The following is a 22,699-nucleotide window of genomic DNA, read 5'->3' as shown; positions in this document are numbered from 1 at the left end:
TGAAATTCAGCGTGTTTACACTGCTTTCGAAAAATATACTTTTGAAATGTACTCTGTTTTATACGAGTGATAAGAGGTAGAATTTATGATGTGTTTATAAAAGAGTCTAGCGCAGGCAATTTATGAGGATTCATTTGAGATCTTTTACGGAAATCGTAAGAGGAGTTTGTTCTCTATAAAGGATATAAGCCTCAAACTGTCCATTCTGTGAGAGAAAGAACTGATCGAGGCCCGTAGGGCCGAGATCAGTTCTTTCTCTCACAGAATGGACAGTTTGAGACTTATATCCTACTTAAAACATTACATATTTTGTTCTAAGAATGGACAGTCTCAGGTAAACCCATTGACAATGATAATTATGAATAAAGCTATTTTGAATAGTCTGACAATATAACCAGTCTTGCATAGAAGTCTGTTTCTTTTGTTCACTTATTGGACAGTGTCAGGTTAGTAGTCTTCTACTGCAGGTTTTATATTCACTTACTCTATAGTACTGAGCCATATCAACATGTTTTCCTCTGATGGGGAGAGCATTTTCATTGCACAGTCAAAAATTAAGGATTTTAGTGAAAGTATTGCAAATATTCTGGATATGGAGGGTGAAAAAGTTATGAAGCCAAATTTTGATCTGAAAAGCATTGTGTTTTTGAATATTTGGATGAGGAAATAATTAACGCCAGCCAAAAGAACCCAATACACCTATGTCGTGAAGTGAAATTATTGATGAAAGCAAAAATAATAATTCAGAATTACGATATACTAATAAAGAAAACATAAAAAAGCGTTGTGAAGAAGTTTCGGAATGTGCCTCTGAATCCAGCGAAATTCAAATACAGTATGGAAATATGTCTTTCAAATTTAAGTTTTGATGCGATATAGTAATGGCCAATGGAATTAAAAAATTGTGAATCTTACGAGTTGAAGCAGATAATTCTACTAAAGGGAAATATCATTTTTTAAGTGTTTTAGTGATATTTCCGATATCTGTGTTGATTCTTACTTGTAGGGAATTTAAAATTAAATTTGTATCTCTTTGACAAATGTATTGTCTTTTTCTTATTTTCAGCCTACCAGTAGATGTCTAATAAGTTATTGGGTTTACCTGTAGATGTCCAATAAGTTGACAATTACTGTCCATTATTTTTAAGAACGAACAGTATCTGTCCATTCTTAAAAATAATGGACAGCAATTGTCAACTTATTGGACACCTACAGGTAACCTTTTCACTACAAATGGACTTTCTTCTATATAAAAGCCTAAAAAGACAAAGGATTGCGTAACAAAAATGTTTTAAACCCGAATCTTGCTTGGTTAAATGAGTGGTGGCTTTGCTTGAATACAGATTACCCTCAAATCTGTAGGTAAATGTGTCGGTAAGTTGAACTCTTCATGAAATACGTCAATTTTGTATGCAAGGTGAAGATAACGAAAAGTGATCAATCTCATAACTCCTATAAGCAATACAGAAATAGATAGTTGGGCAAACACGGACCACTGGACACACCAGAGGTGGGATCAGGTGCCTAGGAGGAGTAAGCATCCCCTGTTGACCGGTCACACCCGCCGTGAGCCCTATATCCTGATCAGGTAAACGGAGTTATCAGCAGTCAAAATCAGTGTGCCAAGAACGGCTTAACAATCGGTATGAAACACGTCAGACAGCATTTGACCCAATGCGAGGTTGTATTGACGAACTAGATCGTTATAACGATAATAGAATTTGCGAAATGCTGACTTCAATCGAGACTGTTGAAATCCCTGTACCATCAAATTGTTTGTCAGTAGCTCACCTCGATTTAAAAACTGACTATACGCAGAACAAGCTCTTGCATATCGAATAAGTTGAGATATATAAACACCATATGCAGGTGATAAAGGAATATTGATACACAAATATGGGAAGTTGACGATGGAGAAGCTGAAACCATCCCGTTTGTCATACAGTTGAGTTGTCAGTTTGCCGTTAGTGTCTACTTTCAATAAAATATCTAAGTATGAAGCAGAAGCGCAAGTAATACTACCATTTTTCCCAAGCACTTTTCGGTTACACAAGGATACGGTGAGTTCATTTATCAAACAAAAAGTTTAAAATAATTGTTAAATGAGCTGCGCTGAATAAATTTATGTGAAACATTTGAAACAATTATAAATGACCGTCACGTGATCAACGAAGTCATGTGATATCATAACAGATATGCTAATATATAGCCGAGAGAACCTTCTATATAAATTGTCTGTACTTAAGTATATAAATTACAAGTGAAAACCAAAAAGCAACCTCGCAATCCAATGAATGTTTTGAACGCATTTCAAACTCCGGGAAGCCTTAACATAGCTGCGTCTTTCAGATGTGTTTCTTGTAAACATATGACTACCGGATGATGGTTCTGAATGAGTAATGATAGTTCATTGAAATTTACTTTAAAACCTCGACAATTCCATTGAATAAATGTTGGATGATTCATGATTTCTTATGTGTTACCGGAGATATCCTCTCTTTCTTATTTTTTGGAGAAAGGCTACGGGTTCGTGATGAGGAATGTGATGGTGTATACTCCATTTCCTCCAAGACTCAAAATTTATTATGTATAACGATGGGATCGTCCGCCCCCTTGGGCACCCAATCGCTATACTGTTTCATTGGTTTATTTTTAGGAGATGAGTTACGTCTTCTAGATGGTTTGGCAGCATCTGCAGCCACGGGTTCCGCAGACTTTGCGTTGATCGCAGCTACATCCTTAGCTGAAGGCCCCGATGAAGCAGATGTTGAATGCGTTGTACCTTTGTCCTTGGATAACAAAGAAATTGTTTTTGTTGACAGAAGTTTGTGGGAATGAATCATTCTCACAGACTTGAGTCGACATAACCTTCACTGAGGATGATTTTAACACTGTTGCATACATGTATGATGGCAGATTTGGTTTATGGACAGTGTACATATTGAAACGTTTTTTGACCTCGTGGTAAGTTAAACGTTTGTTTGCTTTAATTTTCTGTATCTCTTTTTTCCAGATTGGACACTGTTTAGAGGAGGCCATGTGGTCACCTTTGCAGTTTTGGCATTTAAGTTCATTATGACACCTTTCTCCATCATCCCCCATATCACCACACCTGACGCAGGCTTCGGAGCCTTTACAATTTGATTGGCCATAGCCAAATCGCTGATATTTAAAACAAAGCAGCGGATTTGGTATAAACATTTTATTTTCATCTGGTAAAACCCGACTCTGATATTTGTTGGGAGTATTGGCATTCCAAAAGTTAATAAATAAATATTTGTTGATTCAATGTTCTCATTCCGTTTTTGTTTTAGTAAACCTTTTGATATTGATCTCTCAATGGTGTTTCAATTCTTTTTGGATTTCCTGTTCAGGAATGTCATCCAGGTCGTGATCTCTGTCAAAAGGGAGGTCTTTACTCTGATTTAATCTATCGTGGGTTTCACTAATGACACGTATACCAGCTAGATCTTTCAAGCTTAGCAAGGAAGTATAATATTGTTTTTTTTAAACGTCTATAAGAAGAGCTCCATATTTCAATTTTTTGATGGATTTTGGAGTTCCAATTATTCCTTGTAGACCTTTTTTTAAGGGTTTGTCTCCTGTTTCCTGTCTGATATTTCTGCTTTAAGTGTGATGAGACGGGGCCAGCGCTCGGTAACAGGAGTAATCTGCTCCATATTTAGAGTGGTCTTTAAAGCTGTTCAGAAACAACGTTTTTTGAAGTAGCCATAGTAGAATGAATAATATTTCAGATTCCTTGCTCCCCGCCCGCATCGCAGCGCCAAAAAGGGTGATGTCAAGTCAAACGGACTTCCTGTAAGACTGACACCAAGAGGATACAAGGAATATATACTCAGACAAAATTTATCCGATTGACCCTAAGGATACAAAGAATCTATACTCAGATAAAATGTCCCTGACTGATCACCACTTGATGTATGGATATCAACATAGAATTGTTGGCGTATTGGAAAATTGCAAAAACAGGAAAGTTCATTATAAGGGTATTGCTCGTACATCAATACTATATCATGAAGATATCAGCTCGGCATGACCAGCCGATTGATCAAGTCGGGTCAAACCTGACTTCCCGTCTAGCAGAAGTCGGGGCCAAAGTGGAGTGTTGGACAACAGACAATATAAACCACAGTGTATGTAACCCATAGCGACCAGGATCCCTCTCTTCGTCCCTTCAGGTTACAACCCACGGTAAACTGGTTGCCCCTATTTTGTCGCCTCTTACGACAGGCAAAGTGGGTGCTGATGACCTATTCTTTGCACGTCAGGGTCCACACGGGGTACACAGACAGCAGAAACTGTGCAAAACTAAGAGATATTTGTAAAAGTGATACCGTTGTAATGAAAAGAGAACACCACAAAGACATGTTACAACCAAAGATGGAACCAGGAATTGTGACGAACAAGAAAGACTAATGATCACCGTCGATTGACAGGGAACGCGAAACGTTTCACAATTCAGGAAAGTTAGTCCAGAAGCCAGAGCAGAGTTGTTTGAGAAGTCTAGGAAAAGAGACAATAGTGAAATAGAGATTGACTTACTGGTGCTACCCAAAGCTAGTCAAACCGTGCCCAAACACCCTCAGCAAAGTACGTTGCCCAAGACACCGCCACGACGTAGTCAGAGGAACCGAGAAATGCCCAAGGAGTTGAAGGACTACATGTATGTGTTGTGCGGAAAGTGAATAATCTACTTTGTCTTGATTGTTTAAGTATGTTTTGCCGTAAATAGGGGCACAATAATCCACTGCAAGTACATAAGACCAGTAAGTCCTTATTATCATTTAATTTTGCATGGTTCATTTTAATTGTTAAAAAAATTCATGTATTCAGTGTGATAAGTTGTCTTTTTTGCCTGGATTATCTCTATCGATTGAAACTCTAGTAACTTTGGTGAACTGACAGTGGATTCAAAATTTAATTGTGTCAAGTAACTAAAAAGGGGAGAGGTGTAGTATCTGGAAATAATTATTCCTATCAGGTGTAATCAGGTTTTAGATTGGTACCGGAAGTAGTTTTGATAATCGGGGCATGGCGCGAATTGTCATCTCTACCCAGAGTTCCGTGCGCTCCTCGTACTAAACCTCTGTCAATGGCTTTTTACATATATCTTGTAAAATTTTCTAATATTCAACATGTTTTCGACTAAATACTTAGTCCTACTATGAACTGTTTTTGGTGCAATTAAATTGATACTTACTGTAAATTGTTTAAAATCGCCGTTTTCTGATCCTAAATTTGGAACTACTTCGTAACTACGTATGAATGTAGGACATCCACGTAAAGATTTGAATGTAAACGTGGAAATGAAAATTAAGAAAGGCTGTAAAAATATGATAAAACTTGTGAAATAAGAGACAAACAGCCAAATGGGAAGTGTGTACTTAATCAAGTGCCAGTGGGCTATGAAAAGAGCCTGATGCCATCATCTCTTACCAGAACTTTTAAATGGAAAGGAAACCGAGAATTATTGTTTATATCATCTGATTATATTGTCACGAGATTCCAAGCGTTGACAGAGGTGTATGTGAAGCTTGCGTAACGCACCCTCTGGTGAGAGAATGGCAAATTGTGTGTTAATCATTATCATTTATGTGTTGATAGCTATTCTGCATTCAAAATATTCCAACGTCAAAAACAATTTCGATCTTATTAATGAAAATCAAAGATGAAATTGGATATAAAACTCACGCCCCCACACGGGTTTAAGTCATGACCTGCGAAACCAAATTTCCTATAACATCATGTGACCAGCATGCTAGACCACCCGAACATCTAGGCAATTTAAAAAAAATGTTTTTAATGACAACGTGGCGAGAATTCCATCATGTTTTAATCGGGATCGGAATTCTTCAGATTCGTATTGGTTTCATATTCAGGTTCGATTCATTTTCAGAGACACCTTTACTTTATTTTGATTTATGTCCTGGCTAACCATAAAAGTACAAAACGTTACCACTGAATACATATTTACACCGGAAACTAAATTGTTATTGTTCTGACCGGCTATTCAAAATGTTTACTATGAGGAAATTGAGTACCCCATATTCCACCGATGAACTAATTGACATTGTGTAATGCATTAATGATTGATTTAATTAATTTTGAAAATTAATTGATGATATCATTAAGTAAACAGACATTTTTCTTTGAACTAAGCAAAACGTACGTTACTTTTTTTATAAATCAAAATAAACCTCTGATAAAACAGTTTCTCATTTTGAGGATAATCAATTGGCTGTAACTCACATAGGAAGATTAAGATGTTTATTTCATAAAACCAAGTTACAACTCAAAGGAATCTAGCAGTATAATGTGTAGGAGACTAGTTGAGTTGATGAATCGTGTAGCGGGATCCACACATCTTTCCCAGTCTAGCACTCGTAGCATTCAGATTATCATGTGTTACGGTAGTCGTGGTTGGATTGGAGTCAATTATGTCGATGACGTTTTTCTGGCAATCAAAGTAAACAAAAGTCAATTAAAATCAAACCACAAATTAATAACTTTATGAAGATGCCTATCGAATTTACACAGAACTTGTCCTGTCACATGCTATTTTTCCATAACACAAATCAGGAAACATCGTAGTGTCATTATTGTCACTACGCACAGACCTGAGTATCGTTCATCCTTACCCTCGTATCGTGGAGGTCATTCATATCTGAATTGAAAGTAACGATAAACTCCGTATTTCTAATACTTTTATCATTTACGACTTTTAAGATCTTGCATATTGAATCAGTTGAGATATATAAACAACATATGCAGTGATAATGGAATATTGCTACATAAGTATGGGAAGTTGACGATGGAGAAGCTGAAATCATCCCGTTTGTCATACAGTTGAGTTGTCAATTTGTCGTTAATGTCTACTTTCAATAAAATATCTAAGTATGAAGCAGAAGTGGACGACTCTGTGGTGTCCTTTATTTCGAGCTCACAGGGATATATCGAATCGACATATGAATGAAAGTTATTATTGTTAATAGACAAAACGCCATCGATATATCGAAATTTCGAATTGAAGGCCACAGCGAGAGATTTTTGTGTTACTTACAAGTTTTTTTAAAATAAATTTAGCTTCATATGAATATATTAACAGGTCAGCTAACAAAGGAGTACAATTCGTGCCCATGGGAATTCCAACATACTGTTGGAAGACCTGATGACCAAAGACCACAAAGATATTGTCAATGAGGAAATCTAGCATATGTTTTATTTCAACTTCAGAGTGTTTGTGCGTGGAATCAGATTGGTGTTTAACAAAGTAAGTTTTTGAATGACTGATCACTAGATATGAATAATTCCGTTTTCCATTTTGTTGAAGAAGCAACTGTCTATGATGTCAAAAAGTCTAGTCTTTAATTTATCGTGAGGAATGGTCGTGCATATGGTGTTTATAGCTCTCAAATGATTCGATACGCAAAAGCTTGTCCTGTTTCTGGTCAGTATTTTAATCTAAACAGGCTACTGACAAACAAGTTGATGATGCAGGGGTTCCAACAGTCTCCTTTAGAGTAATCATTTAGCAAATTCTATGATCGTTATAATGATCTAGTTTGCCAATACAACCTATCATTGGGTCAAATGCTGTCTGAAGTTCTTCATACCACTTGTTAGGCCGTTCTTGGCACACTGGTTTTGATTACGGATAACTCCGTTTACCTGATCAAGGTAAAGGGCTCATGGCGGATATGACTGGTCGACAGGGGCTGCTTACTCCTCCTAGGCACCTGACCCCACCCCGGTCCGTGTTTGCCCAACTCTCTATTTTGTATTGCTTATAGGAGTTATGGGATTGATCACATGTTGTTAACTTTACCTTTCTTTTGGGTGTCTATTGAATATTGCAAACAGGACATATTGTTGTTGTTTGTAATTGTTTGATCTGAAAGACGAAGCCGAACTACATGTGACGTCACAATGCACGGTTTACGTCGGCTGAGGTTATATTTCCCGCGGTAAAGGAATAGATGGATCCTGTATCCCCCTTTAATATTTAGATGTTACTGGGTGTTTTATAAACGGTAAATAATATACGGTATATATTTTAAATGAATTATAACTTACCGTACTTAACAGAATTAGGATTATCACTTGGGGCATCGTTTCATTAATTAAATGTTTTGTAAGTAGTACAATGTAGATCCAGTGAAATCATTGTAAATCAGACACACGTTGTTACTTACTTCAATCGTATGGAGTCCATGTGATGAATGAACGTCCATTTGTTCCTGGGCACTTGTGTTGTACAGATAGCAGATACGATTACTTCTCACCAGTAGAATGTGCTGTCAAAATAATGTAGAATATCACTTGTTAATGTTAAAATCAAATGTTTCCCCAGCTCCCCAAATAACAAATGTTCCCATTTACAACCCCTCCCCTTAATGTATTGCATGGAGAAAACAACATAAGCACGAACTGCACTTTGCCTAATAAGGAAAAATATGGAGAACAGATTCAACAACGATGTACCCAATACCAGTGTTGTACACGTATACTAGTATGATTAAAAAATAATTACTCTTATATTCATTATCACCATTAGGAAAGTGAACATAAATGACCAAAAAAGCTACATGTATAAATAACGCAATCCTGTTTGATCCACTGTAAATTGTAGGGAAATACTAGATCCCTGGTCAGAACAATGTAAACATCAATAAGACTATACCATAAGCCATATAGAAAGAGAAGAGTTCACCAGTTAGTGTACATCCTCCACCTCTCTTAGACTCACTATACCGTTAAGGATAACATTGGATCCCAACAATCCGACCATATGCACATCTAGCTACCAATGGATATGAGGTATTGTACCAAATTTCAAGTATATTCGATAAGCCATATAGGAGGAAAAGTGTTCACAAGCTATTTTGCATCCTCCTTCCCTCTTAGATCCACTATCAATTTACATTTCGGGTCTATCCGATAATGCATATACGAGGAGAAGCATTCACAAGATTTCGCGCTAGACGGACAAACTGGCAGACAGAAACATTACACTTTGCCGTTTTCATGATTTTTTTAAAAACATGTTTGGTAATTGGTAAGTGATGTTGCCCCGAAATCATGTAACACACTCAGACATAAGTCAAAATCTTAATCACCTTCAAGATGTTCGTTACTTTTGATTGGTTGATTACATATTGTTAAACATCCTTCTTGAAAAATTTTCACTCTTGTCGGTGAAGGGCTGCAAAATCTAGACCTATGCTCAGCGCATACGGTCTTTGAGCAGGGAGAGATCTTTATCGTGCCACATCTGCTGTGACAAGCAAGGGATATTGAGGATCCATTCCTATATCATTTTTGAAGTGAAAGAAATGAAACTCTTATTTTGCATTCAATACAAACCTGATTAAATAATAATGAAGTACAATTTTGGAACGACTGACTTTTCAATCATTTCATCGCAATGTTTATAATGATAATAATATAATAATGATAATAATAGATTCTATATTTAGACAGGATAACAAAATTACAATCCAATGACTAGTTTACATTGTGGTCCTGAATAAAACATCCACAGACAGATAAATGAGAGATTGGAAATATATATAACATATAATATAAAATATATATCTGAATATATATATATATTATATATATATATATATGTATATGTATATATATATATATATATATATATATATATATATAAAACACTAAATAATCACAACTAGGTACTGAAAATTTTCGCCCGGGGTCGAACCAGCGACATACGGCACCCACCGCCTAACAAGATTGTCAAACCAGTCGTTGTGGCCGAGTGGACTTACGCACTGGTTTGACAATCTTGCTAGGCGGTGGGTGCCGTACGTCGCTGGTTCGACCCCGGGCTGGGGCGAAAATTTTCAGTACCTAGTTGTAATTATTTAGTGCTTTATATATTAATTAATTGATTATCACATGTATCGTTTAGATCCTAGGGGTAAACCTAAGGTTGGGTGTTATAATTGTTTGTTTGTGCTTTATATATATATATATATATTTATACATATATATATATATATATATATATATATATACATACATACATACATATCTAGCTATATATATATGTAGGACTCCAAAGTGCGATGGTCACGCCAAACCCCGTCCGTAACGTTAACAAACCATCGCACTTTGAGGTAGTACCTATAATGCTATAAGTTAAAGAGCAATCAATCAAAAATGGCACAATCGCTGATAAACTTCATTCAAAGTACCCCACAAATATTCTTCAACGGTAACCAAACTCGTTAATGTATGAGCAAGTACAGCATCGACCATGTTTGATAAGGGAACGGTCATTTAACTTGGTTGGTTGGTTGGGTTGGGGTGCTGGGGGGGGGGGGGGGGGGGTTCGCGACAGAAATTTTTCCGCACTCACCGGACGACATTTTTTTTCCTTCTTTTTATTAATTTACGCTTCGCGACATTTTTTTCCAGTTTAATTTTACATTACTTTTATCTGTGACTACTAATAGTGCAAAACCTTGCTTCAGATAAATTTTTTTCCTATTTTTTCTACGCCAATTTTCTTTCCCGTCAGCAACAGCATTTTAAAAAAACATAGCCCCTTTCCGCAAGTTACATGGTTGGTCCCTAGGCAAAATGAGCAAAAAGAATTTTTACACACCGAAAATAACAGATAAATCAAATGAATGTATTAGCATGATCGGTTTGTCCACTTCATCTTTTCTATGATTGATACTTTGTTAATATGGCTATTCTTTTTGCTTTCTTTGATCCAGATATACATGTAGCAAAAAAGCAAATTTATATACATTCATTGGTTAAAAAATTGAATTTTCAGACGAATTTTGTGTTACATTTTCTTCCTCAACCATTTCTCCTGCTGCCATTTGACCTGGTGCTTATATAATAGATAATTACTAATATATGACAATATGTCTTTAGTTTTAAATTTCAGCTTGAATAAAAACTAAAAATGAAAAAATTCGCTTGCTCGCCTCCCCCCTTTTTGCCATAAAAATTCCAAAGAATCAAAACTTAAATTGGCATAGCCTTAGTAATAAAAATATTTCAACATTAAACAGTGAAATTAGATATTTTTCTGAATTTCACAATAACAATTTTCACAAAAATCGGAAGGAAATGGCCTTCAGCAGATTTTTGTTGTTGAAAAAATGTAATTTTATATGAAGAAATATGAAAATTTCGACGTGTTGCAACACTTATGTATATCATGCATATGCAGACAAGAACGCGTGACATGATATTGAAATAATACATGGAAGGTAATTAATTGGTATTAATTGTACTCGGATAAAACAGACTCTAGAGCTCTGAAGATCACATGAAAATTTTCCAGGAGAGTTAATTCCAGCAGAGTAATTGAGTTTACGTAGTATTGCAGCATAAAAATACCAAACAAATCATGTTTGTCAACGTATCCTAAAGAAATACCTGGTAGAAAACATCCCCCAGATATTTATGTACATTTTACACACCCCCCCCCTCCCCCGCCCAAAAATAAAAATAAAGAATTATTGAAAATCTTTATACCTGAAAAATATGAAACATTTTACTCCAAAACACACCAAAATTCAAAATTTGTCCTCCCAAGAATATAGGCATAGTATTTAAATGGTTCAAAATTTGGAGTAATACCCTCCCCAGGGTAATGCTTACTTGGCAAATTATTAATTCGAATATAATATCTTTATTTTAATCTATTAATGGTATTATTCGACCATACATACAGAGAAAGATGTTTTACAAAAGTGATTTGCGTACAAGTAGGCCTAGATGCTAATATTGACAACGAGAAAACAACATGTGTATCAAACCGAAGTATCTTATTGTGCACGTTGACTTTCTATTCCATAGAAGGCTGAAAACAGTGCTGTGATGTAAATTTAGAGAGAGAGAAAAAAAAAATAGTTCCGACATCTGGTTGTCAAGGGGATGTGTCCCCATACCAAACCAGGTTATACAAAAATAACTTCCGTTCCTCAATTGGAATTTGACCAATAAGAGACAAGGATACAATAAGAATTAAATTATATATCTTTATATCACTTATTTGAGTAATAAGGCTGCAAATATACTGATTGCACTTTATTATTATTTCATCGGGTTTCTATTGTATGCAAATTAAGAGTTTCATTTCAAAAGCAATATTGAATTGGTCCTCAATATCCTTTCTTGTCGTAAAAAGCGACTACATGGGGTGGTCCATCGGACGAGACCGCAAAACCCAGCAAGCGAGTCTATTTTGACTGAAGCTTATGATGTTTCATAACCATGGAGCCAGTTGAAATTAGCAATAAACTGTGAAAATACCGTGTGATAGTCGTAGTAGAATGAGAAGCCTTCCGCTTCTGATGGCTCATGCGTGGGATGTGTAGCCTTAGAGTGATGATGGCCGTGATGATGCGTAGAATGTGGTTGCATGGTGGTGGCTGCCAAGGCCTGTGTATAAGCAAAGACATTTCAGTTTAAGTTACACATCATTTTTTCACTCCAAACGTCGACATTAGTACAATTTAAAGCGTCTTAATTACGACGAAATAAAAAAAACAAACCCATACATATACCAACATATATAGAGAGATAATCGCACAACTACGTTCATTTTCTTATCTCAATATACTGTATGTATAACAGCGATTTGGTGAGAAGCATAATTATATGATAGTGATAAGTAAGCAAATAAATCCTTTAGTTTGCGAACCATTGCCTCTGCTATAGAATACAGTGTATTAGCAAATGCAAAATGCTATTTAGACGAATGATGTCGGAAGTGGTTAAACATTTCTTTACATATTTATTTTGATCCACACTTGCCCTGTTCTTGATTTTGTATTATTTATAGTGTGATTGGGGTTGTTCAGTGTATGTCTGTGTATTATTGGTAAACTTTCGCATGAATATTGAGTATATATTGATATTATTGAAGAGATGTTAAAAGTCTAATAATGACAAAGCTATGAAGGCTGTAAATCGAAAAGACTAAAACATTGAACTGGATTTCTAAAGCCATATTAATTACTTTATAATTTCCTTTTGAATTATTTTCTAATTCAATTTATTTTAAAATATTTCGTACGTCATACTCACCATGTAAATACAGCTGGTGTATACGACAACTTTTAGCATCATCCTCACTTAGAACTTTGTGGAGATAGGTGAATCGTTGTTCACAACCTTTCATGATTTTATATGTGATCTTATCAAACAGGTTTAATCTGGATTTGTTGAATCGTGATTTTCTGTTCTAACCAAGTTACAGAATGTGCTCACTGACCTTTCACACAACAGTACTTTTAGGCTGTGTTCGCAGATCGTTCCGTACATTAAGGTATTTATAAGAATCGCATACAAATACAAAACCTAAACAAATTGTGTTGGCCTTTATCACTTAAAATCACACAAATAGTTTTATTTTTAAAATATGAAAAATATATGACATGTTATCATAATTTTGGTGTTTAAGCTACCTGGATTATACTATACATGCATATACAATAATATATTTCAATTTTATACTGAAAAAAACCCAGATGTTTATTTCCCCACCTTTGTAGTTAATTGAAGTTGATACGGTGTATCGTGAACCCTCTGACATCCCAGAGAACGTATACTGTAGAACATACAGTATAGGTCACGAGTATTTCCCATCGCACGGTGGAATACACAGGGCGTAAAATGGTTCGTGTTACACCGTGCCACGGTGAATGTGTATTTCGAATACACACGAAGACTGCCTTGTCTTAAAAATCAGTCCCTGATATCCACCGTGTTTATATGAGATCGTATAAAAATGACACTGAAACCTGTGAAACCTGGATTTTATATCAAATGCTGTAAATGAACCATTCGGTGGCATTCTTGAATCCAAAAATTTTGATGAAGTAATAGCGGCTTAAAATTAGTGAAGCCGCGGGGTATGGTCATTTTGTAAGTTAACATTTTTCATCGACTTTCCCCGTGTACACTTATTTTTTTAACTGTCAGTAAACGATGCATTCTGCTACAAATTGTATGAGGAGTTTTATTTCATATTTTCTACAAGAAAAAAAAACCCTACAAAATATATAATCTTAAACTGAATAATGAAAACTATATAAGAAACTGATGGGTGTTAACGGTCACCTGAGTAGCATGCAATAACTCTACAATAGACGGATCAAATACACACACGCGAAGGTCTTAATTATGTTCTTAATGAAAGTGAATTAATGAATTATCCTTATATTTCCTTATTTAGGACTTTTCTATGTCCAAAAGTAAGGGAGCATTTAAAAAGCATCTACTTTGCTTTCAATCCTTAAAACCTATAACTTGTTTAAGGATCATGAACTCCTCAACCTTTGATGTAACGATTTGTACTTATAAATTATTGCTTTTAGATGTATATACCCGGTACTTTACCTAGCTATGACTGTATTTATAGCCTCCAGAAGTTCTGATTTTCATGTATTTAGCATGTTGTTTTCCTGCCAAATAATCTAGCTATAATCCATTGTTTATTGTTGCTGAAAGCACTGCTTACTTTCACTTTTACATGTAAGTTCATCCGGTTGCGTGGTAATATTCAATTTTTTAGATGTATTGGTTCATCCTAGTTGTGTCCGTTTAAATATTTCAAGTTACGTCACGATAGGTGTTTTCTATAGACGCCAGGCGCGGATCTAGATATTTTTTTCAAAAGTGGGGGGTTGAAGAGGAAATGTAGGGGTGGCTCCAGGAATTGCTGTTACGGGGAGGGGGCCGCCACTTTATGAGGCAAGGGGTTAGGGGCCGCCTTGAGGCTCCCGGTGGGTCCAGGGCGAAGCCCTGGTGGAGGCCAAGGGGCGAAGTCCCCGCAGGCTCCTGGATTGTACAGGGCTTAAAATATGTCTCCTATTTAAGTCACTTTTACTATTTTCTATCATTTTTAATAAGGTAAAATTAGTAAAATGACGCAAATTTTAAGGGTTTTGGAAAAAATTAAGTTCTCCCAAAGAAGTAATTCAAGAAATCAAAAAGATTTTGTCATTCATTTCTCTGGGAGTGGAAGAAATTATTGCTTCTTTTATCGTAAAGTACATTTGTCTAAACAAGATACCACGATTTACCTTAAATTTGAAAATTTAGAGGGCGCGCCGGCTGCGCCCCTTAAATCCGCCACTGAAATGAGAGTTGTTATAACGTACGTTAACATAGTTAAACGACAACTTAACAGGAATGCTATCAATTTGTATTTCTAAATTCAAATTTGGATTAATGTTATTGTATAATTATCACACATAGATTTGTCACTCTTGATTTTAAAACGAATCCTGTTTTAAAATGCATTCCGATTTACTCCCAGTAATTCGATTTTTTAAAAAATAAAATGAAATATTACAGATACATACTATATAAAAGATAATTTGAATTAGAAATATTGACGCACAATTGTATAAACAATTTCCATCGCCTCGGATTTTAATAAATCTATAGTCATTCTCTCTCTCTCTCTCTCTCTCTCTCTCTCTCTCTCTCGTGAATCCAAAAAAAAGGGGGGGTTGCAATCCCCGTATCCCCCTTTAGATCCGCCACTGGACGCTAGTCACCTTTTCTTTGTATCTATTTCAGGATCAGAAATATTTCACTTTATCAGAGTTATCGCTCTTGGCAGAAATAAGACGTACAAAAATGTAATTAAAACTTACAATGCTTTTACAGAAGTCATATAAGATGTTATATTCAAATCTAAAATCATCCATTGGGAATATTCCCATAAATTTCGGGGAGTCCGTATGAACAGATGTTTTGTAAATTCGTACTGAGGGTATTGTTGAAACTTATCATTGATTTTTTCTAATTAATTTCAACAATTGTGTGGATCGCTATTAGGTCATGTAATGTATATCTCGGATCGCTACCAGATGAAAGGTGAAGATAACGAACAGTGATCAATCTTATAACTCCTATCTAATTAATCGATCAAGACCATGGGCCGAGTTTTACTAAAACTAGTAAACTCAAACGTAGGCGTAAATCTATACGCAAGCGTGACGTGCGAGTTCTTTTTGTGTTTTAGTAAAAGTCGTAACGTACATTTACGTGGAAAATTACGAGAAATTCTACAGGTGCTTTTAGGCTTACTTAGATCTACAGGTAACTTTTAAAACTATGAAAATATTAACTAAATTGATAATTGACAGGAGAATCATAAGAAATCTGATTAATATTTTGTCATTATGAGATTATTATTAATTGCGACAAGATTGTAATCAATGATATAATCTTTATCTTCAAAATGTTCCAAAACAGGCAATCAGCTCAGTCATGAGGGGAAAAAAATTATTAATAGGAAAAAGGTGGTACTCGATATTTGCTCCAAAGACATAGCATATATTTACATATATTTATGGTATTAAGAGTTCGGGCCCAAAAGGGGATTATCTATCCCTGTGATATTTCCATACTTTTCATCGCTCTTTCAGACTACAGCTGGTGAGGTATCAGTTTTCATGAAATATTTTCGAATAAAACAAACAAATAACTTCAGGCCTTTTTATTCCACATTTGATTTTAACAAGTGAATGGTGGAGTTGGCCCGGGACAGCCTAGTTAATCTGATAAATTGTGTTCATCTCGCCACACTTTTTCCCCAGTATGTTACTCATGGCCACCAAATCATCGTGCGTTACAGTCGTCATAGGAGCGTTGGAGTCGATGGTGTCAATAACATTTTTCTAAAAAGAAATCGAAGTGAACCCCATCATTAAAAGAATGTGTTTAGATAAAAACTGTCCAGATATACAATGCATTCCAGTTCTCTTCAAAACCTGTGTTTTTTCCTCAATCAAATCAATTTAAAAGCGGCATGGACACGATTTGAACTGAAAATTGTCAAACTTTATTTTCTACATTTCTAATGGTATAATGCTTAACTAAGATATTTTTAAACAAGGCGCCTGCCATATTTTGTTTACATATATATATATATATATATATATATATATATATATATACATGTATATATAAGCAAACGAGATGTGACAAACACTAGAAACTGTTTAATTATGTTCAGAATTAACTTGTTAATTGAAAATTCTGCTTTAAACTAACATTTTACTAGCATATTTAACCTATCCAGAAGGAAAAAAAAAAACATGAGACAACCCGAATATAACGAGCAGTGATCAATCTCATAATTCCAATAATCAATACGAAATAGAGAATTGGGCAAACACGGACCCCTGGATATACCAAGAGTGGGATCAGGTGTCTAGCAGGAGTATACATCCCCTGTCGACCGGTCACACATGCCCTTGATCAGGTGAACGGAGTTGTCCGTGGTCAAAATCAAAGTGCCAAGAATGGTCTAACAATCGGTTTGAAACATGTCAGACAGCATTGGCAAACTAAATCAGTAAAGCGACAATAGAATTTGCGAAATTTTGACTTTGAGCGAGACTGTTGAAACTCATGTACTATCAATGTGTTTGTCAGTAGCCTGCCTCGCTTTAAAACTGATCATACGTAGAAAAAGCATAAAGAATTGTGAGCTCTATATCTAAAAATAAAATTAATTTCATTTCTGTAAATACATGAGGATATCAACTGCAACGCTTTACGCCGACCGACGATTTAAATTCATTCCGTCAATTATTTTCAAAACCTAATAACCTAATCTCATTTCTAGTATGTTAAGGAGTCCGTTGTTGTCCTACTCCCAATTTTGAATTCTTTATGGGAATAATGACATTCATCAATGTTCTTTATCTTAACCTTTTCTTTTAAATATACGCCTTTGTATTCAAATATGTATGAAAGTATGTCCATGTATTGAAATAAATGAAGATGTTCAGCTTTACTCACCTCAATCGTATGGAGTCCATGTGATGAATGAACATCTACCTGTTCCTGTGCGCTCGTCTGATAGAGGTAGCACTTATGTCTGGATGCTCTGACTAGTAGAGTATGCTATAAAATAGAGACTGTATAAGTACAATCATTTTTCAAATGAAAAATTGAGATTTTAAGTCCCATATCTGTTTCGCATGATATAGGGTTCACCGTTGTTTGACCGGACGACAGGTGATGCTTACTCCCCCTAGGCATCTGATCCCACCTCAGGTACATGTATATCTAGAAGCCCGTGTTTGTCCAACTCTCCATTTTGTATTCCCTGTACGAGTTATGAGATCGGTCACTGTTTGTTATCTTCCCCTTTCATATAGCAAAAGATTGATTGTATAATTGGTAAACGTCCCACTCGAAAACGTTTCACGTAAACTTCACCATTGCCGGTGGAAGACTGTAATATTTAGGCATATGCCCTTTGAGCATGGAGGGATTTTGAACATGCAACGCCTGTTGTGACAAAGAGTCTTGGTTTTTGCGGTCTCATCCGAAGGACCGCCTCATTTAGTCGCCTCTTACGACAAGCAAGGAGTACTGAGGACCCATTCTAATCTGGATCCTCACGGGACTAAATTTACTTGGTGATTTAGATGCAAGGTGAAGATAACGAACAGTGATCAATCTCATAACTCCTACAAGCAATACAAAATAGATAGTTGGGCAAACACGGACGCCTTGACACACCAGAGGTGGGATCAGGTGTCTAGGAGCCTATATCAAGTAACAGCACTTATCTCCATATGTTGGTTGGTTTCATATTTTTAACCTTTTCACTTATATGGAGACGTTTCTATTGCTGATGGAGCGCTGTAAACTTTAGGTCAATGTTCGGCGCTTACGGCCTTTGAGCATGCATGGAGGGATCTTTATCGTGCCACAGCTGCTGTGGCACGGGACCTCAGTTTTTGCGGTCTCATCCGAAGGACCGCCCCATTTAGTCGCTTCTTGCGACAAGCAAGGGGTACTGAGGACCAATTCTAACCCCCACGGGATAACTCCATTCATATTGAGAAATCTCAAGGAACTTGACTTACAGTTCGCAAACGCACTCTGTAATTGACCTACATTTAAACCTTTTAATTTAGCCCAACACCTACAAACTTCAGACAAGAAAGTTATAATTTACGTTTAGTTCAGTTTCTGACGATTATTTCGAAACCTCAACCATGACATCACCGACCTACTGAATGTTTCCTTCTTTCACGAAGTTATTATTGATGGTTGTTTGTTAGTTGTGAATTTCTCACTCATATTGAGACGTCACCAGCTGTAGGTGAAGTACGTGTACTATAAATTTAGAGCTTAAGGTCATATCGAAAAGACCCGTTATTCACACATCTAAATGCCGAGTGTTTGGGGAAGGAGCAATTGTTACCTATGTTTGCGTAGACTTCATTGTATAATTCTAAGTGAACTAAATCGAGCAGTAATCAAAATTTTGAAAATTCCTACATTGAATACATTAATTCATTTTCAATGGGTTTTTTTTTATCATACATATGGAACATTCATATATTTCAATAGCCAAGCTAATTATGTATGTTAATGAATATGGCTTAGAACTATATGTATATGAATTTGAAACTATCAGATTTGAATATTTATGAAAAATTCATGCATACCGTGTGGTAGTCATAATAGAAAAAGAAAGACTCGGATACTGATGGCTCATGTGTGGGGTGCGTTCCTGTGTGATGCATGTGTGTGGAATGATGATGTGGTCGCTTTGTCGTCGCAGCCAATGCCTGTAGAAGTCAGAAAAGCCCCGAATGTCACATAATACATAACAGCGTCTGTAGAAGTAAGAAAATTCCCGAGTGGAATCTATAATAATAAGATATTATACATATATACCTGTTATAATAGAAACTACATCACACGAGAAATTTCTTTCATGGGTACATGCACAGAATGGTATATGTAAAGGGACAGTATTAGTAGTTTTAACTACCATAAAGTTCATAACATTAGATGTCTATTAAATGTATATATTTCAATATTCACATCTTCAAATATATAACTTCCCACAACCCCATTTTTTATGTGTGTCTTTTGTCATTATCTACATATTGTATTATGGTTAGCGAGTTTATAGATATATAAGTTATTTCCTTCAAAAACTCGTCAAATGTTAAACGGGGTATATATCTGGCATGATGATGGTAACGCAGTCTTTTAACTGCTTTTCTTTTCATTACCGTGCACTGTACTTACCATAGAAACACAGGAGACATACAAACAAATCGTCAGCATCATATTTACTCAAATCCGATCTAAAATGTGAATCGTACTTCGCCAAGACCTATGTACTATTCCGTACGATATTATCTGACGTGACTTATCAGGGCCTGTTCCTACTTGTACTTTGTGCTCTTCTGACGAAATCGTACGCGTTCTTTTCTGATTGCAGGTGTCTGTACTTTACATTTGCACTATATATCTTCACTTGTTTATATAATGGAATGGATGAGGAAACAAGGCTTTCGATCTTGGCAAACACCTAAAAGAAAGATTTACAAAAATAAAACCCAATTCCCTCAATCTTTGTCCATTTCCTATCTCATAACGGTCGCGGTAGCACAATGGTAGAGCATTGCTTCGTAACTGGGAGGTCAGGTTACATAACAGATCCATTTAAGGAAGTCAAGCCTATATAAAGTACACCCCTTACTGGGAAGGTAAGAGTTGCTTCTTATGGCGATGGTCATGTACATCACAGAGAAGTTATCAAAGCAGGTGTTAACCTGTGAGTTGTTTGACAAATTGGGGATTGCAGTCGTTATGTAAGATGACTTCCACTAAGAAGAGTTCCTTATCAGGACCAGCAGATACGCCAACAAAAAAGAAAAGGATACTTGTGTATCTCCAGCAAATTTTGGAAAACGACTTTCCATGAATAAGGAAAGTCAATGAGGACAGCATGGAACTTATTGTCCATTGTGTAATGCGCACTATTGGGCCTGGAAATAAAAATGATCTGACAAAACATGCCAAAATGCAAGATTATGTAAAAATACTTTAGCACAAGTCATCTAATCACTGTCGTTATTTTTACCAACACCTTCATTAATATTGTAAAGAAAATTCACACTGAATTCAGATCTGAACTAAAGAATGAAACATATGCCACTGTCAGTTACAATGCTTCTTTTCAATAAATACACAATATACAAGTTTATGTTGTAATTATTTTGAAAATATAAACACTTATAGCACATATAATCCTATTAATTATGTCGTGAATGCCATTACGGATTATGAATAGATTTTTTGCTTTCCAAAGAGGGTCATGACCCTCTTTTTACATGATGAAGGTTGGCAACTATGGTTCCAAACGTCACCATTGTCGGTGAAGGGCTGCAAAATAACAACAACAACAACAAAACACAATAAACCAAACAAAGGCCCATGTGACAGCAAGTGTAGCATGATAAAGATCCCTCTCTTCTCAAAGGCCATAAATGCCGAAATAGGTTTAAATTTTACAGTCTTTCACTGGCAATGGTGACGTCTCCATAAAAGTGAAATATCCTCGAGAGGAACGTTACACATTATACAACCAACCAAAATAGATGTCAGCTAATCCAGGTATCATTGTTTTGGGTGTTTGGTTTTTCCTTTCAATCGGAGGAACAAGAAATTCCGATTTAATTTAGATGCACCGTATATTAGGTTTTTATGCCTCCGAGGTCGAAGATCGGGGGGCATATTGTTTTCGTCCTGTCTGTCATTCTGTAATTATGTCATTCTGTCTGAAACTTAAACCTTGCTAATAACATTTTGGACCCCGTGACCTTGGAGTTTGGTCTACTTTTTGAAAACTTTAACCTTGCTAATAACTTTTGAACAATAAGTTATAGAGCTTTGATATTTCACATGAGTATTCCTTGTGACAAGACCTTTCCATTGGTATTGAACCTTTTGACCTTGACATTTGACCTACTTTTTAATTTTTTTTTTACATTGGTCATAACTTATAAATGGTAAATATTAGAGCTTTCATATTGTACATGAGCATTTTTTTTTTTGACAAGATCTTTCTACTGGTACCAAGATATTTGCCCTTGTGACCTTGGCCATCTTCGGAATTGGCCATTATCGGGGGCATTTGTGTTTCACAAACACATCTTGTTTCTGCGTGCATTCAATTTCCGCTTTGTTTGCGACGATTTCCGAATCGCGGAAAAAAACCCGGCGTAAAGTGGATAAAGTTTTGTCTTTGTCATAGAGTTATAAAATATACAGGTGCATGTAATAGTGCGGTGGCAGTTCTGTGTTCAGTGTTTTTTTATCGTATGAAAGAAAAATTACTGCATTCGCAAGATGTATATCCATGACGGCCATTTGCAATCAACTTTCACATTGTAAAGAAGCCTGACCAATCCTACAGCTCATATATAAGATCATATTTTTACGGAGGCCCAATATTGTTTAAAATCTATATGTTGATGCATTGTATTGTTTTGTTAAGTCATACGCACTATATTCGTATCCTTATATATTGGAATAAAGGAAAGGACAAGACCACTCACCAGAAAACACACACACACACACACACACACACACACACACACACACACACACACATATATATATATATATAATCCAAATAGAAAGAGTTGATACCACACAGTCAAAATAATTCAATAAAAAAAGCAGGAAAATATACAGTTCCAAAATATATTTAAATCACTAGCGCTTTCTGGATTTTAACATCTATCCTCAGGTGAATACAAATTAACAAATTAATAATATTAATTTGTATTCACCTGAGGATGGATGTTAAAATCCAGAAAGCGCTAGTGATTTAAATATA

General features: G+C 35.8%; 2 protein-coding genes across 2 annotated transcripts; both read right to left on the bottom strand.

The window, feature by feature from the left end:
• Positions 1 to 6,273: 6,273 nt before the first annotated feature.
• On the bottom strand, positions 6,274 to 13,188 carry LOC130052688 (uncharacterized). Its single transcript, XM_056158401.1, has 4 exons — positions 13,102 to 13,188; positions 12,325 to 12,453; positions 8,214 to 8,315; positions 6,274 to 6,475 (listed from the first exon to the last, which is right to left on the bottom strand). The coding sequence occupies exons 1-4, from the start codon at positions 13,141 to 13,143 to the stop codon at positions 6,347 to 6,349; spliced, it is 402 nt and encodes a 133-aa protein (XP_056014376.1). The 5' UTR covers positions 13,144 to 13,188; the 3' UTR covers positions 6,274 to 6,346.
• A 3,371-nt stretch (positions 13,189 to 16,559) lies between these two features.
• LOC130052687 (uncharacterized) lies at positions 16,560 to 20,199 on the bottom strand. Its single transcript, XM_056158400.1, has 4 exons — positions 20,098 to 20,199; positions 19,506 to 19,628; positions 17,839 to 17,943; positions 16,560 to 16,709 (listed from the first exon to the last, which is right to left on the bottom strand). Exons 1-4 carry the CDS (start codon positions 20,137 to 20,139, stop codon positions 16,581 to 16,583), a joined length of 399 nt encoding a protein of 132 aa, XP_056014375.1. The 5' UTR covers positions 20,140 to 20,199; the 3' UTR covers positions 16,560 to 16,580.
• Positions 20,200 to 22,699: the final 2,500 nt, after the last annotated feature.

The sequence above is a fragment of the Ostrea edulis genome, chromosome 3 (genome assembly GCF_947568905.1).
Source record: "Ostrea edulis chromosome 3, xbOstEdul1.1, whole genome shotgun sequence".
Lineage (NCBI taxonomy): Eukaryota > Metazoa > Mollusca > Bivalvia > Ostreida > Ostreidae > Ostrea > Ostrea edulis.
The sequence above is the reverse complement of the archived record's forward strand: the minus strand, read 5'-3'. Positions and strand labels throughout refer to the sequence as shown.

What these genes read in the sequence shown, in the direction of transcription:
- LOC130052688 (XM_056158401.1), bottom strand. Translation starts at nt 13,143, where the DNA reads ATGATGCTAAAAGTTGTCGTATACACCAGCTGTATTTACATG. An exon ending in ACACCAGCTGTATTTACATG is followed by an intron (nt 12,454 to 13,101) that starts GTGAGTATGACG and finishes GCTTATACACAG; the next exon opens with GCCTTGGCAGCCACCACCAT. An exon ending in TCTACTACGACTATCACACG is followed by an intron (nt 8,316 to 12,324) that starts GTATTTTCACAG and finishes TTATTTTGACAG; the next exon opens with CACATTCTACTGGTGAGAAG.
- LOC130052687 (XM_056158400.1), bottom strand. Translation starts at nt 20,139, where the DNA reads ATGATGCTGACGATTTGTTTGTATGTCTCCTGTGTTTCTATG. An exon ending in TCTATTATGACTACCACACG is followed by an intron (nt 17,944 to 19,505) that starts GTATGCATGAAT and finishes TCTATTTTATAG; the next exon opens with CATACTCTACTAGTCAGAGC. An exon ending in ATGGACTCCATACGATTGAG is followed by an intron (nt 16,710 to 17,838) that starts GTGAGTAAAGCT and finishes ATTTCTTTTTAG; the next exon opens with AAAAATGTTATTGACACCAT.